At 37.1% G+C, this 17113-nt stretch overlaps 3 protein-coding genes, 1 long non-coding RNA gene and 1 other non-coding gene across 7 annotated transcripts; 2 read left to right on the top strand and 3 right to left on the bottom strand.

Moving 5' to 3' along the window:
• Positions 1–679: 679 nt before the first annotated feature.
• TRNAS-GCU lies at positions 680–761 on the bottom strand. Its single transcript has one exon. It is a non-coding gene; the product is annotated as a tRNA-Ser (tRNA).
• Positions 762–1462: 701 nt separating this feature from the next.
• LOC125576619 lies at positions 1463–2500 on the top strand. 2 transcript variants are annotated; one of them, XR_007315044.1, is made up of 3 exons: positions 1463–1538; positions 1635–2127; positions 2227–2500. It is a non-coding gene; the product is annotated as an uncharacterized LOC125576619 (long non-coding RNA). The 2 variants fall into 2 exon arrangements; XR_007315045.1 differs by lacking the exon at positions 2227–2500 and having other exon boundaries at positions 1635–2207.
• A 1641-nt stretch (positions 2501–4141) lies between these two features.
• Positions 4142–6495, bottom strand: BNAA07G37970D. 2 transcript variants are annotated; one of them, XM_013792919.3, is made up of 2 exons: positions 6066–6495; positions 4142–5688 (listed from the first exon to the last, which is right to left on the bottom strand). In XM_013792919.3, the coding sequence occupies exon 2, from the start codon at positions 5611–5613 to the stop codon at positions 4300–4302; it is 1314 nt and encodes a 437-aa protein (XP_013648373.1). In that variant the 5' UTR covers positions 5614–5688; positions 6066–6495; the 3' UTR covers positions 4142–4299. The 2 variants fall into 2 exon arrangements, with proteins under 2 accessions (XP_013648373.1, XP_013648372.1); XM_013792918.3 differs by having other exon boundaries at positions 6168–6422.
• A 696-nt stretch (positions 6496–7191) lies between these two features.
• On the top strand, positions 7192–9713 carry LOC106353213 (vesicle-associated protein 1-2-like). Its single transcript, XM_013792920.3, has 8 exons — positions 7192–7406; positions 7524–7594; positions 7670–7751; positions 7829–7944; positions 8035–8193; positions 8312–8362; positions 8827–8904; positions 9337–9713. The coding sequence occupies exons 1-8, from the start codon at positions 7358–7360 to the stop codon at positions 9451–9453; spliced, it is 723 nt and encodes a 240-aa protein (XP_013648374.2). The 5' UTR covers positions 7192–7357; the 3' UTR covers positions 9454–9713.
• Positions 9714–14607: 4894 nt separating this feature from the next.
• On the bottom strand, positions 14608–16892 carry LOC106353214 (scarecrow-like protein 27). The gene has a single exon (XM_048737074.1). The coding sequence runs from the start codon at positions 16560–16562 to the stop codon at positions 14760–14762; it is 1803 nt and encodes a 600-aa protein (XP_048593031.1). The 5' UTR covers positions 16563–16892; the 3' UTR covers positions 14608–14759.
• Positions 16893–17113: the final 221 nt, after the last annotated feature.

Here is a 17113-nt window from a genome sequence, read left to right as displayed (position 1 = left end):
GATATTTTAATTTTCGGCCCGAACTGATCCGGATCCGAGAAGAATCGACCCGAACCCGTACCGAAAATTTCTAAGTATTTATTAGATCTAAATATTTACGATCCGAAAAAACCGGCCCGAACCGACTTGAAAACCAGAATGCCCAGGACTAGTGTGTGCCATATGAATTGTGACTTGTGAGTAAAAACAAAAGAAGCAGTAAAATAGCAGGTAAAGTGCACACACAAAAAAAAGCAGGTAAAAGACTTTGAAACGGGAGTCTACAAAAGTCAACTTCTATCGAGGAAATAACGAGAAGTAATGACCAATTACGAAAAGAGTAATAACCATTTTTAAACTTAACTACTATCTTATTGGCTCCAATTCGTGCATCGAATAAAGAGGCGACACTCGTTTCCTGCATACATCATTTTATTTAATTACATCATCTTTTAAATTACCAAGAGATGGAATATCGTACATTTAAAATAAGGTTTCGGTTCTAACCAGAACTGAAACAATCGACAGGAAAATATATAAAATCAGATAATTCAAAAGAACAATTGAAGTGTCGGATGTTGCTGCGCGCATGTGACATGTACACTGCTCATAGTATTTTGGATGTTTGTTCGAGGACAAAAAGTTAGGAGTTACGGACGTGAAGGAAAAGCAACATTTTAAAAATTAATTATAAAAATAACGTCGCCTGAGAGATTCGAACTCTCGCGGGGAAACCCCATGTACTTAGCAGGCACACGCCTTAACCACTCGGCCAAAGCGACTTGTTGACCAAAGACTACCATAATAAGTAAATCTGTATAACCACATGAACTACTTGTTGACCAAAGACTACCACAATAAGTAAAACTAGATCATAACCCGTCCGACTGGGCGGGTCTTTGTTTTTTTGATATAAACATTTAAAAAATTACAATCTGATGGCTCCTGTTTTACTAATTAAGTATATTGTTTAAACATTGTATTTCATCAGTGTATTGTGTAACAGGGGCATCAATGAAATGTTGTGAGTCGTAAACACAATTTAGTAAGAGTTTACAAAGTTATATACCTTAAGCAATTTAGTCATATTTTTGAGTTATTATTTTAATGAAGAATTGAGAGGCTAGTATATCACTGTTAAGAACTCTTACCAATAGTCAATATAAATTATATAAATAAGGTAGATATTATTCTTGATTTATTCTAAATACATTTAAAACATGAGTATATATATGTATAAATAATGTTCATAAAATAAGTAATATCAATGATACAAAACCGAAAAACAAAAAAAAATAATGGTAATTTGGGCCGTAGTAATCTTTAGTTTAATAAAAGTAAGGCCATAGGTTTCTGTTAGGTTTTTTTTTCCGGGAAAAACACAAACTGTTGTCGTAACAAAAAAGATGATTTGTTTCTATCAAAACAGAGTAAATATTCAACAACTTTCTCTTCTCCTCAGGGAACCGTCAGACATAGAGATCGACAAAGCTTATGAATAGAAGCCTAAACTGGAGCAATATTTGAAGATCATCTGTCAATATAGCTTCAATCTCAAGGTTTGAGTTTGTTTAGTATTAATCTAACAACAGATTTCTACATCGAAATTGGGGTTTTGTTTTGCTATTGAGATTGATTAGATCTAAATCATGTAGATCATCTCTATGTTGAAGGATATATATTTCAAATCAGAGATGAAAAAGAATCTCTATAGAAGGTGTTGATTAAACATGCAAGATCATCAATGGCTGTCAAGCTCACCTCGTAACAAAAGTTAAGCGAAGAAGTCGAATAGATTCCAACATATATGAGTCGAGATAGTTAGAATCAACATACGAATAAAGCTCTAGAGTTCTTTATACAGGAGCAACTGATACGAAACAGTGAAGACAAAGAGGAAGAAAGGTAGAGAGATAATTAGACGATGTAGAATGAATCTCTATAGATGATAAGCAGGTTAGTTAATCATGTTTTTCCTGCAATTTTCACTGGAATATTGCAAATCTCCATTGAACTAACTAATGCTTTGTTTAGAAATGTTTTAACAGTGGCAAAAGAGAGACCATATTGGATTAACTGGGCAGATCTCCACCAAGATGATGCCTAAGCTCACATAGACATTGATCATATATTGGACTAACTGTGCTGGTTATTTGATCTAGTTAATTATATTTCAGTCTTTCTTTTTACTCTTTGGGTATGAACTAACATATTAGTAATCTTCACAATATCTGTGTCTTTTTTTAGCCAGAAAGATATATGTTGGAAAAGAAAGAATGTACATCCGTGTGTCAGTGTGTGTTGAAGATCAAACACACATATTCCAAACATATCACAGAAAAAAGGTTAGAAATCTACTTTCGACTTGGTAGTACTCAAATTAAAATAAAGTTAGTAATAAAAAGAAATCAATTTCGAAACAGCATCGGTTAGAACTAAGATTAAACATTTGCCTTATAATTTATTTTTGGCTTGTCACTGATTATTGCTTGCTTAATGGTACTTGAATTTCTGTGTTTGGTATAATATTGGATGGTAATTTTTAGTTTATCTAAAAAATGAATACTTAGAAAAATAAAATACTTCACTAAAATATAAATGTTGCTAAAACGAAAGAATGAAATCAGTTCGAGTTCCTTCTAAAAATACAATCCAGATCCTTGCTTTAGTGAAATCTGCAATAATCAAATAATTTATTAGATAAAAAATACTCCTAGGTGATATCAATAGTCATTTAGATAGTAACTCATGTAAATAAATAATTCCATTGCAGAAACCAACATGTTTCAATATATATAGAGATAGAAAAGTTACTTGTTGATCTGTGAGGATGCACTCAAGAGATTCGCCAAAGTTGGTGTTTGATTTCCACGAGTGAAAGACCTTGACGTGTACCCTCCAATTGTCTTTGTAGGGTTTCACTTCGTTGAGGAAAACAAAACTTTGCTTGTTAGACATTTTTTTTCTCTGCTTAAATTTCTGAGTAAGAGCTGAAGGGTGATTTATATAGATTGGTAATGCGTGCCTATTCGGCATACCTAGATTTTGTATATTAATTACAAATTTAATACCTAGATTTTGTGGAAACTATCACGCAAAAAATATGCATAAGATTTTACATTGTAGGCGAATTTAGGTAAATTAGTTATTATACTTGAGAATATTCTATAAATAATACGCATAAGATAATACATTATAGGGAAATATAGGTAAATTAGTTGTGATACTTCGATTATTCCATATTTTTAATAACAAATATTTTGGGCTAGATAATAAAGAAAATTGTATTATCTAGAGTAGATTTTGTCAAGTAGTTAAGTAATATATTTGATGCAATTAATTCAAACTTGGTGAGCAATTCACGATGCACAATGACTATCAAATTTGTTCATCTTTAATTAGTTATGGTCGACATGCCATTTCCCTGATCAAACAGGATTGTTCAAGCAAAATGCGTTTTGAGGATTCATTATCAAACACTGCATATTATTGTTGCACTGCCATGATCAAATAATGTTGTTTTTCTAAAATGAAATTCAGATTTCGATAAAAGCATTGTGCAGGGATAAGCTGGATAAAGATCGAGTGACAAATCATATATAAACACACACAAAAATGTATTTGAAACAGCACGTTGATGACAAACATAATTGATATGAATTTCTGTTATGAAGCTCTCTTTTTTATATAGGGAAGAGAATCAAGTGGAGTGAGATATCGAAGTCAAGTTATGTATATGGAACGCAGGAATTTATTACATTCGTTTGTTTTTAAATTATTTACGTACATTTTTTTGGTTAATTAAAAGAGTAATAATATCAATTTGTATGCTATCCATGTTTTCAATCAAAATTCTTTTTTTTCCTATTCATGTTTCCAAACAATCTCATTTTGTACTTGAGTTTTAATAAGATAGATTATATAACCACATGTTTTGCTCTGAGGTTATTGATTTATTATACATCTTTCTTGTCAACTTTATTCAAATATTTTTGTAATTTTGTAACTATGATTTTAGTATCATAGATTTGACTTGTATCTTGAGGTTAAAGTATTAAAAACACTCAAAATGTTGGCATTTTGAGCATGTATAATCGAGTCATAAGAAACACATTTCAATGGACTGAGAATATCCAGGTTCAAACAGAACAGAACTCCTGAAAAGATAAAGAAAACTTTTATTGAAAAATACCATCCCTATTGCGAAATTACAAATAAAAATACAACAAACCAACAAGCAAGAAAATAAAAATACAGTTACAATCTTCTTCTTCTTCTTCCTCATCATCATCATCTTCCACGGATTGAAAAGCTTTTGTTTTAAGTAAATCTCCTTCTCCTAGGCGGGCGAGAATCTGCACTGTCTACATCAGAAACCCTCGACCCATTCTCATTCCTTCTCCTCGAAGAAGATGTTGAAAGAGTGACCATGGAATCAATCTCAACTGCAGTATCCACTTGACTCTCAGAGTTTATCACAGCTGCAATGCTCGAGAATGAGTCTCTATCATCAACCACAACAGGAGAATGATGGTTTAGCTCTTGGTGGCTCCTCCCCAATGTATGAGTTCTAAAATATGCGTCCACAAGCCGCTCAGCGGAACTCAATGCAGATGTGAAGTTCGAGATCCTTGCGACTCTGTGGGACTGTAACTGTCTCCTGATCAACATAGGATGGAACCTTGTGGTGGTCTCTCCTTCAAGATCAGGAGTAGCAATGTCCGGGTTTAGATTAATATCCTCTGATGCTGCAGCAATGGCGGCTGCTGCAGCACTAGCCTGGTTCTGCTCTGATCTAACTCCCCTTGAAGTCATCAGCCGGTTAAGGATCGAGTTGGCTCGATCATTCCCTCTTTCTGAGGCCTCGCGGTTACTAAAATCAGGCACAGGGGTTGAATCCCTCTCGAACCTATTCTGTATACGTCTAATCATCTCTTCCATTGGTATTGTAAAAGGCGACCTTTGAATTGTATTCCTCAAACTCTCGATGCGTCTTGCATGGGGTCTCATAGGGATCTTGGTATCTAAACTCTCTTCAACTTCTCTTTTATGGTTGCCTCGACCATATATCGGTGTCACTGTCTTGGGAGTCACCTCTCCCTTGCAGACCGGACATTCCTTTGCTTCCGAGATTTGTAGCCATTGGAACAGACAAGGCCAACAGTAAAGATGGCCACAACAGGTGAGAACCGGCTCCTTTGACAAATCCAAACATATATTACAATCGAAGAAGTTACCATCGCTGCCGCTGCTTTTCTCCAGATCCGCTTTCTTCTCTGACACACCGTCTCCAATGGCTCCATCTCCGTTCTCACACATTTTCAGATCCTCATTGCCTCTTTCACTACCCTCGCCAGTCTGCAAAGCAGCTCCAGTTACAGGACTTCCCATCAACTGGTTCAGTTCAATAGACATATGGGTTTCAGATAGAATTGGTATGGGGAGATTAAGCTGTCTGAACCGCGTCCTATGCCGAGTTCTGATCCTCGTCACAGCCTCCGAGGATCTCTGAGAAGGGTCATTAGTCCAATCAGCCAGATTCACAGTTTCGTTTAGGGTCGGCTGGAGATCTGACTCAGGATCAGGCCCTAGATTCAAATCTAGGTTCATTGTGTCAGCTAACTCCTCACCCATCAATAAACAAAAACAAAAAGGCTCTTCCTTTCACTTGTGGTAAAACAAAGTCTACTCCGTGGAATCTTTATTACTCTGCATGGAAGAGAAACAAATGAACCAATATTAAGCTTTATCCGGTTCACAAGTTGCTTAGATAAGGGTGAACAAAGAAAGCAACATCTCATAGAACAATCAATCTAGCTTTCTTTTCAGGCAACATAGTTATCAATCTAAACAAGACGTACAAGAAAACACCAAATTTGAAGTAAATAAGCAAACACAACGTTCAGGAACAAGAACACAAAGTCCAGACATTTGGAAGCTAAGAGGCCGTGCATCAGAAAAGCTAAGGCCAAGTGAATTAGCAAATATAGAAGTAAAGATCTGAAGAAGAACACAAAGTCTAGACTTTTGAAAGCTAAGGCCAAGCGAATTAACAAATTCGAAAACCCTAATTCTCAAATCCTCACCTGAGAAATCAGCAACCTTCTAAACAACAAAAGAACCCAGATTGAAGAAACCCCAAGCTCTCAATTCTCGATCAGCTCAATAAAACCGATACAAAATCTTACCCAAACAAAATCTGGAGCTGGGAGAGAGAACAATCAACGCCCTGGAGCTAGTCGGTGAAAATTATGAGACCATGGTTGATCAATCAGCTAGAAGGCCAAGCTCAAAGCTTCAGCTGACGACGCCATGGAAACTCTCCCTTTTTCACCTTTCGATTACGAACGAAACCGAAACCGAAACCTCTAAGCGGAGAGAGAGAGAGAGAGAGAAAGAAAGAAAGAGACAAAGAGGAGAGGAATCTGGTACGTTCCGGTTTAGGCAAAAGACCGGTCTAAAAGTTCCCACGCGATGATCACGCTCTCTCGTGATCGGACGGCTAGGGAATTTTGAGAATCATTTGTAAGACGAGCTATTATGTACACCTCTTCTGTACATAAATCTTTGAAAAGTCATTACTATAATTTATAACTAGAAGAGGACGAAAATCGAAAGATACTGAATTGATTTCTATAAATGTAGTATATACCAAATCTCATTAGGTGTCCTTCATTTTTCTGGTGTGAAAACCCTTGTTTAGATGCTGCTAACTTTTATGTTTTAATCTAAAGTGGGTTTTTGTAAAAAATAATAATTGACAATTCTTTCGGCTCAGCTTAGTTCACAAGGCCACTAACTCTGTTAAATTATCAGGTTCACAAAGTAAGATCTTGCAATGTCTCTAAACTAACGTTTTCACATATATTTTATGTTTACTACAGTTATCATTTTTATGATCACTTTTGAGAAACGACGATAAAAGTTGCAATATGTTTGTACACGGTAGTATATATATACACACTAGGCACATCTGAATTTCCCTGTCCGAAAATAATGTTATATGAATTATCAAGAAAAAAATACACCATGTTTAGTAATTACTAATTAGATAATTATCAAGAAAAATACACACCATGTTTAGTAATTAGGTAGCGAAAAAGAGACTAGAGAAGGTCGTGGACCTCGTCGTTTTCCACCTCGTTTTCGCTGGTCAAACTTTTTTTTTTTTAAACGAGTTTGGTCATTGCTAGAAAATGACAATTATACCCCCTAGATAGCAACGCACCTCGAGACTGAAGAAAGGGCATATATCGTCTCCAGTCTTCAAAACAGACGCCAAAACTCTCTCTTTCGTGAATCTCTGTCCTCGATCGATAACGACGAGCACCGCTCTAACTTCACCGGAAAACCAAATTCCGTCGCAGATCTTATCAGGATGAGTAACGAGCTTCTCGACATCGATCCTATCGACCTTCAATTCCCTTGTGAGCTCACTTATCCAATTTCTCTCAACGATCTTCGCATGTCTTCCGTCTTATAGATCTACCTTCTTCCGATTACTCTCATGTGTTTGATCGAATGATTCGTGATCTTCCGTGTAGTTGAATTGAAGAAGCAGATCTCTTCGTCTCTCTATTTGGCTAACAAGACGGACGATTATGTCGCCTTCAAGGTATAATACAATCACAATCCGAATATTCTCTCAGAGATTCCGTTTAGCTTAGGGTTTCCGATGGTTAATTGTTAGGTTAAAACGACGAATCCGAAGAAGTATTGTGTGAGGCCAAACACTGGTGTTGTTCTTCCGAGATCCTCTTCTGAAGTTCTAGGTTAGATACTACGAGATGAAGAACTCACCGTAATTTGCGATTATGAGTTTGATTTGGTTGTTGTCTTTGGAAACTAGTGACCATGCAAGCGCAAAAGGAAGCTCCTGCTGATATGCAGTGCAAGGACAAGTTCTTGCTTCAGTGTGTTGTGGCTAATCCCGGAGCCACTGCCAAGGAAGTTACTCCTGAGATGGTATTGGTTCGAGCCCCTTTTTTTTATGTTTTGGCAAGTTTGGCTTATGATTACTTAACGCGTTGTTTTGTTTTGTGATGAGCGCTGCAGTTTAGTAAAGAGGCAGGGCATCGAGTTGAGGAGACTAAATTGAGAGTTGTCTATGTTGATCCACCACAGCCACCATCACCGGTTCGTGAAGGATCCGAAGAGGGCTCTTCACCGAGAGCTTCTGTCTCAGACAGTGCGAACGTTTCTGATTTTACTACTGTGAGTGTAGACCTGCTCTGATTGAATAGCCTAGAAGATAGAACCTTCGAGTGGAAATGGGGGTTATATGGTAGGCGTTTCCTTTGGTAATCGTGTTGGTTTTCTTGTTTGCATTTAGGCTCCAAGATTTAGAGTGGACAGGCTTGAACCTCAGGAAAACTCATCTGAGGTATTTTTATAAACTTTCTTTTTCTTTTTGTATAATGCTGCTTTCATGAAGCTGGTCTGCCTTTGCATCAGAATGAGTGTATGAGTATTATACTATTACGTGACCTACATTGGTTTACCATCTAAATTACGGAATTATCTTTTCTATTCTTTTCGGGGATGTTTTTTCTTTAATGATTCGCGTGTTGTACACTTTATTTCTTTAACTTATTAGACCAAGAACCATAGTCGTTCTCTTTATCACGGTAAAGAATCTTTACCTTGTTTGTAGTTTTGACCAATGTTATAGCTGCGGTCTAGAGGAATATGGTTTCTTCTGCTGTAGTTTTAGCTTTTTACCATTCAGTTTATGAATCTGCAACGAACTTACTAGCTACTAATTGGCAAATACGGACCGTTGGATTAGGGATATGATCATTTCTGTTACATGTAAAATTTGACGTCTATTGCCTTGTGTGATAACAGGCGAGAGCTCTCATCACAAGGCTCACCGAGGAAAAGAACTCTGCGCTTCAACTAAACAAGAAACTTCAACAAGAATTGGTAAGGAACTTTCACCTGATCCTTGTATTTTCTTAAATGTTAATCCACGCAATCTTTATGAGCAGTTTCATAGCTAGTTTCACTGGTTTTAGAGAAGCAGCTGTTTCTTTTTGTGCATTTTAGTAGTAAGAATCTATAGCTTATCATCACTTGCGTTGGCCTTCACTTAATCCTTGTATAGCTTTCATCCGACCAGTTTTGTGTATTTGTCTGTTGCCTCCTTTTATCTTATTCCATCATTTAAGATATGAAACCGCTTTAGAATTGCTCCTAGGATATCTCTACGAGTTGAAGAATTGAGTATCAAATTTGTTTTATAGTTTCTTCACTTTTGCAATACACGGTCATCTCTATACATGTCAGACAAGCTTTGTTTGTTCAACGTGTGTTAACTTCTCTGATAAGAAAAGACATATATGTATGATTTTGCAGGAGCAGTTGAAGCGTGAAAGCAAGAGGAGTCAGAGTGGTGGTGGAATTCCGTTCATGTACGTTCTTCTGGTGGGATTAATCGGTCTAATCTTGGGATACATCATGACGAGGACATGATCACGTTGAATTGAAAGAAAGAAGAAAGAAAACAGTGTTCCACAACCCACCCCCACAAAGTCTCAAAAGTAGCTCGGACAAACCAAAAATACATGAAAAGAAAAATCAAATTGTGTCGGAAGGACATTCAGTCTTCTCTCTTGTCTTGTCGTCGTCCTTTGATTGAATCTTGAACTTAGTTGCGTTAGAGAATTGTTAATTACAGTTTACCACCAGACTTAGAATTTTCATCCCTTTGTAATCCAAAAGACATTTTTTCAGTGTGTTATCCCCTCCGCTAAATCTTCTCTTTGTTTGCGTTTAATAAAAAAAAAATTTTCCATGGAACAAGACTCTGGCGGAGTTGGAAGGTTTAACCCAACCTCTAATTCTGTTACTACCTCGTACGTCTACCTAGTATGTGATTCAGAGATTGTGTGTGCTCGGTTATATGTGCCCTTGTGCCCCTGATTTTATGCAACATCTTCTTAGGTACTTTTAGTAATGTTGATATATCGGTGATCATGAGCCGCATTTGTTTCTGCAATGGCATTGTTAGTACAAGAGGAAACCTGCCTTTTTATCCCAGCTGAGTAGTACAATGTAAGGCTTGTTTTACTGTGGTTATTTACCTTGTTTCTTGGTTAAGCTTCGTTGTGGTTTAGCTGTTCATGCGCTTAAACATGCAAGTTCTCCCCCGCAATGTTGCTGTGAGAAAGAAATGGTGCGGTGTTCAGTGTTGCCAATTTGAGCGATGCAGAAAACGAAGCCTCGGTCATTATTTGACTAAGACCGGTACGTTGCTTCTTGGTTCGATGTAATCACCGGTTTGCGTTTGGTTTATGTTTGACACTTAGAGTTGCCACAAAAGGGCTGTGGGTGTGGCTTCAAGCCACGGGCTTGTATATATGTATAATTTGGTATTCATTCGAAGTTAGTACTCCATATATTAATATGATAACTATTCTAGATAAATTATAAAGACTCCTTTTGTTTACATTAAGAAATATTTGATAATTATCTATTACTAAGAGTTTGACCTTATTATATACTATTACCCTGAAATGATTACATAATTGACGCCGAATTGCAATTATTTTGATGGTGATAGGTCTACCACCACTCCATTGACGCTGATCAGCCCAATTGCACACACGTTTTTATTTTATTTGTACGCATGCAATAACTGGCTTTTGCAAAAACAAACAAGTTTGATTTTCTTTTTCGTTTGGTGTTTCAGTTTTTAGTTAGTAATTGTCCCATTTGCAATAAAATGGATAGAAACCAGAAAGAGGGAAGTCTACAAAAGAAAAAACTAAAAAGAGGTTTTTTTTTTTTGACAGCACTAAAAAGAGGTCTTGAGAAAAGAAAGCTAATATTATGTGGGGTTGATAGCGATCGAATGCGTTGTTCCCAAGCAGAGACTTCAAGTCGAGTGGAAAAAAAAAACAGAAAAGGTAGCTTAATTTATTTTAAAGAACCACAAAACAGTGTTAAAGATTTTTTTTTTTAAGAATAAATAATTGGGAAAGGAGGACATTGGTGGAGCCGTGGAGCAAGGCATCAGACGGACCTAAGATGCAACCTGGTTCTGTAAATAGCTTTTTTTGGGGCTCAACAACAACTTTCATTAACTAATTAGAATTACATGATTTTAACTTCTGCGAAGATTAAACCACATTTACAATGAAGTGAGTATCACCTAAGAACACATAGATGAATCATATGCTACCCGAATCGATACTTTATTGGAATTTTATCCGATGAGAACGAGCTCATTCTACTACTCAGAATAAGCCGCTTCTTAAAGTTCTAAATTAGACCCGAGATACAAAAACCTTAATAATCCAACAACAACGAAATCTAAACTTGAGTACATATTTGTACGAGTCACTAATCACCAATGATCCGAATGTTGCACTTGGACTATAATTTTTTTCACCGTAAGGCGCATCTCAAGTATGGACCTATCACTACTGAGGTCAAGGTCTCGATCCTAAGCCAAAAACCAGAAAACATCCGGACTGAAAAATTGGGTCTTGACTACGGCAACATAACCGCAACAGTAATAGTTGCATCCAAAGGTGTGGAGTAATACCACTAGACTTCAAAGTTTAAACCGCCACCGGAGCTGGGATGTACTATTTTACCACGACCCCAACCAAAGTCCACGCCTCCGGTTGACCACTCTGTCGATGTGGAGCCTTGCGCCGTGACGTCTCTGGAAACCGAAGAGCATAACCATTATCCGCCATCCGTTGATTCACTCCTCCAGTCATCACACCGCTGCAAAGGGTAGTAGATCCGAGGTGGAGGAGGGTCCCCACTGAGCCATGCGCCGTCGCCGTGAAACTTCCGCCGAAGATTTGAAAAATGCAAAACTAGATCTGACGTTGGACTCCGACCCTAAAAGCCGACCTTTCCCTCCTCCGCCTTTCCACGAGCCTCACCGCTTCTCCATAAATCCACGGTTGTTGTCCCTTATCTCGATAGAGAACATTGCCGTTGACACAAAAGAAGCTTGTGTATCGGCTGGGATTGAAACAAAAACAAAGAAAGGCAAAACGAAAATGAGTTAAGGAGGAGAGGAGTAGCCTCCGACACCGGTGCTCGAAGTTAGGGTTCTTCTTCTTTGAGTTTCGAGAGAAAGCGGCACATAGTCCACCTTTCGTGTTTTATTGTTTTGGTTATGTAAATAGTTTAAAGCTTGATTTCAATGTAAATCTTTTTTTTAATAGAGTAAAATAGAATTTGATCCAAAAAAATAGAGTAAAATAGAATATGGAGTAAAAATACTTTAACTCTATCATGGTCTTATTTCATGATAGAATAATGAACAAATAAAAATAGATTACTCTATTTAAGGAGTAAACTCATCTTTTACTCCATTAAGTGAGAAATAGAATATGACTTAATCATTTTTTACTTCATACTTTATTTTAAAATATAAAATGAAGTGGAATTCGAAATGCTCTTTCAGCCAGAAAAGAAATTATCAAGAATTTTGGCTCTAGTAGATTTTAGAAAAAATAAACCGAAGCATGCCACAACATTTTGGTTATTTCTAATGTTTTTAAAAACTTTTTAGTTTTACCATTTTATACAACTATCTAAATGTTTAATCCATAATCTCATTTGATCTAAATCATATATATTTGATAAGCATACCTATTTACAATCAAATATTAACTAGGTATGGTTTCATTGTTTTTGTTTAGTTAATTTTAACATTATTATTATTACTATAAAATTAATAAGTTTCACGGTTAATTGTTGAAGTTTTAACTTAGAGATAAAAAGTTAAAAACTATTACAACAAAGACATATAAAATTTCAGAAGTATATTATTAGTTTACAATCAAGCAGTAACACATCAGACTCAGAGCTTTCATCATGTTTTAAGTAAGTAAATCCGAACTTAAGATTGTTACTACTACAGACTTAATAAATCAAATAAATTTATTTATTTTTAACAAGAAACAGTAGATGTAATGTTTGTAAGCACGTAGACGTAGGTATGCATGAACCGGTGCTTCTCAATTAATTCTCAAAGAAAAAGAATTGAAGCTTTCTTTGGCAGTCATGGAGACAAAAGTGTCTGTTGTCGGTTTGGCTCCATGTTAATTTACGTTATTATATTTCTATTTCAAGTTCTCATATCTTATAGATGACGTATATGTCTTTTTAGTTTTAAAGCTGTACGTAAAGCTGATGCTTTTCATATTGTCAAAAGCTGATAATTTCGAAATTAGGCAACCAAAACAAAAACATTTCATACGAAGTAACATGCAAACCTCGATCCGCTACTAGAACCTAGAGGTGTCACAACCAAACTTTTAATATTTAAAACAACTAAGTAACAGAACAAAGTTTAGCATTGCTTTGGTAAACAAACATTTAAAAGTGAAAGTTTCAAAAAAAAATAATATTTAAAAGTGTTCTAGTAGTTAGGTACAATGCTAGTGGATTAGATATAAATCACAGTAGTAAACAAAGACGATAATAACTGATATGAATATATATATATATATATATATATATATATATATATATATAATAGTACAGGGTTAATAAATCCATCGTTTGTTTTTCTAATCCAGCCAACCTACAAAATTACACGTTTCTAGCGACTATATGGACTATGGTCATGATTAAGAAATATTAATTTTCTACACCGGCGTCATAAAACTAGATCGATATTAGTTTAATGAAGCAGTTGGTCGCAAATCAATACCGTCCAATTTAGTTAGCATATAAAAACGGAGACTGTATAATATTAAGCACAAATGACTTTAGGACCATGTGACTTCACAAACAAAAGTCGTATTACAATAATGAACTGGTATACTATATCCGAAAGCTAAAAAGCTTATGAATACATTTAAGGACTACATTTAATCCTTACATTAGTATATACAATCTGTACGCAAATTAAAGTCCTAATCTTTTCTATGACAGAAAAAAAAAACTTTATCATGGCCAAACATTAAAAGAAATCTGTTAGGTACCCGAGACGATTAAAGAAACATTCAACATTGGAAGCTCCAAAACCTAATGATAAAACCAATTAGCTAATCTACTTTTGGTTTAGAATCTTTATTCTCCGTAGGGATGTGTTACTTGTGTTACAACAGTACCTTGCATGTATCGTGAGTATTTCACTAATTCTGAATTAGAGTACATTCTAAAGGCCTAATATAATTGTTTTTATTGATACATTATGTGTATATAACTTTTTCAAAATACATGTAATGATGTATGTAAAACCTAAACACTAGATTATGCTCTTAAACAGAGTTTTTCACAAGTATATTTCAAGTAAAAAATTAGAACCAGACCAAGATTAAGTAGTTCAAGTTAGTCTGTTTATACTCAAATTCAAATGTATATACTCTTGAGGATTTTAAAAACAAATATTTCATTTGTTTGATGTTTTGAGTGAAACACAACTATTATGAGAAAAAAAAATTCAATCAGTTATATAAAGTTGTGAAATATAATTAGTTAAACTATTTTCTAAAAGATTAAAATCAACTAAGAAATGTAAAAACAAACACCAACCATTCTCTAAAACATCATTGAACATTTTTCAAACACTGGAATAACTATATCTCTTGAGATTTTACTATTTTTGGATAAGAGATATAAGTATAACCTCCAAAGAGCAAAATAAAATCTAACAAAAGGAGATTTTTGATTATATATATCCTTACTTCCTTAAAATGTTAACATCAAAGTTGAAACTAAGAACATCACTGAACAACATAACAAACATTCAAAGAGAATTAAATCATAAAAAGAAAAACATTAGATGCATTTGGTTTCTTCTAACACTTCCAAGCAGAGACAGTAACGAGTTCTTTCCTTTGCCAACACATAACAAGTGAACCCTGTCTTTTCTCAACATGAAACCCTCTGACCGGACTCCTCTGCAACAAACACTCCGCCTGAGCCTCCGCCGTCTGACTCAAACCCGCCGGAGAAAACCCACATTGTGCAAACAAGCTTCTCCACGGCGGTGATCTTTCAATCCAACGGTGTCGTTTCATCAACAGCTTCTCAATCGAAGGCTGCACCCAAAACCTCTCAACACTCTCATCCTCGTGGCCTTGATTAGCATCAAGAGACTCAAGCAGAGTGGTGTGGTACTGAAGCGCGTGGATCACAGCGTTAGGAAACGGCGCGTCGTTACGGTCACATCCTCTGTCTGAACAAACGACGACGTTTGGAGAGATCTGTTTTAGGAAACGGAGAATTAACGGAAGGTATCCAGAGACGACGGAGTTAACGGGAAGATTCACCGCGACAGCTTCTTTCTCCGACGAACGGAGAGAGACAGGCCAATAAGCTGGGTTCAGAAGAAGCTCGAGGCTCAACAGCTCGATGTCAAACGGAATCTTGACTTCTCCGGCGAAGCTTCTGAGATTCTCCTCCGTGAATCTAAGCTCGAACTCGTCGGAAACCGTCGACGGAGGAGGAGCAAAAACCGTTATTTTCAGAGACGATGTTCTGTTTCTTCTCCTTGAAGCAAGCTCTTGCATCAACGACGACCATTGTCCTCCGTATCCAACGTCGAAGTCGATAATGTGGATCCGATCAAACCCTAGCTCGTCGTTGCATGACTCGAGAATCGACTGGTTCGCTGTGAAGTTGACGAATTGAAGAAACGGCGACGTTTCGGAGAATGTTCTGTACGCAGCGATTCGAAGGATCAGATTCTCTGGTGAGATTAACGGTGGGGATGCGTTGTTGATGAGTGAGAGGAGAGATTCGGTTATGTGAGAAGCCGCTCTTTGAAACGGAGGGTTCTTGTTGTTGTTGTAGCTGAGATGGTGATTGAGCCGCGCCAATATCCCTTGCGCGAGAGCGGTGTGGTCGCCGTTGTTGTTATTGTTTCCGATAAGCTCCGCCGCGTTGAACAGCTGCTCGATGATGACCGTTTGGTCATCGCCGGCCGTTCCCGGCGGCGGAACCGGAGGCAAAGACGAGGAAGACGACGGGAGTTGTTGCTGGTGAGACTGAAACTGAAACGGAAACTGGAATTGCTGTTGACGGCGGACGAGAAACGGGTCGTGACCCGGATCCGGATCCGGAAATGGGAAAACGGGTTGATGAGATCCTGAATTGAACCGTTTCGCGGGAGGAGATGACGGTGGGTTGGAGAACGTCAACTCTTCTTGATAAGGGAAGCTACAAGATAACAGAGGATTCACCGGGACAGACCCGGATCCGAATCCGAAACCCGGGTCGAAAACACCGAAGCCTGAACCCGGGTCCATGATAAGCCTTAAGATGCTCTGTTCTTGACCTCCGTCGTCGAGATCGTCTAGACCCATTTGACTACATTTATCGTCACCGGCGGTTGTGGCGGCGGTGACGGTACCACCGCCGTGAGAGGAAGAGAGAGTCATGGTGGTGGTGGTTGAAGAGTGAGAAGCGAGAGGGCTAGGACTCCTTAAAGCGTCGAGAACGGACGTCGGCTCCGGTAAAACACCACCGACAACATAACCAAGATCTTGTTCTGCTCCGGTTTTGTCTTGACTAAACCAGATTTTCTGAGGATCTGAATAGAGAGAAGAAACAACACCAAACGCCCCCTCCCCTTGAAATCTTTCAAAGGATAAGGGCATCGCCTCAACACACAGTAAAAAGAACAAGACCTACAGAGAGAGAGAGAGAGAGAGAGAGAGAGAGAGAGAGATCTCAAGAACCGGAAGACAACAAAAGAAGAAGAGAGAGGTTATGTTCAGAGGTTAAATGTACGGAAGATAGAAAGAAACACATGCAAAGCTCAAAACTTGTAATTGGCGCCTCTACTTTTTTTTTCCCTTAAAATCACTTTTCTTTCTTTTTTTCTCTGATGCTGTTTATGTGGATGCGTGCAATATTTAAAAAGTGCTCTTCATCAATGCTTGCTAAGCTTTCTCTCTCTCTCCTTCTTCTATGTGTGGCTTGTGTCTGTAGATGTAGTTATCTACATATGTACCGTGTTCCTGTGACATCTTTGTCTAGTCTCTTCGCATATGGAGCGCGTGACTCTACTCTCTCTTTTTGCTTGTCACCACATTTGTCTTTTTTTTTTTTTTAACAACACCACATTTGTCTTACTCTTTGAGTTTTGGACACAATCTTTCATTCAAATGCTTTGTTTTGAGAATGTTTTTTTTTTTGAAACTTATTA

The sequence above is a fragment of the Brassica napus genome, chromosome A7 (assembly GCF_020379485.1).
Source record: "Brassica napus cultivar Da-Ae chromosome A7, Da-Ae, whole genome shotgun sequence".
Classification (NCBI taxonomy): domain Eukaryota; kingdom Viridiplantae; phylum Streptophyta; class Magnoliopsida; order Brassicales; family Brassicaceae; genus Brassica; species Brassica napus.
This window is presented reverse-complemented; position numbering and strand designations above follow the sequence as displayed.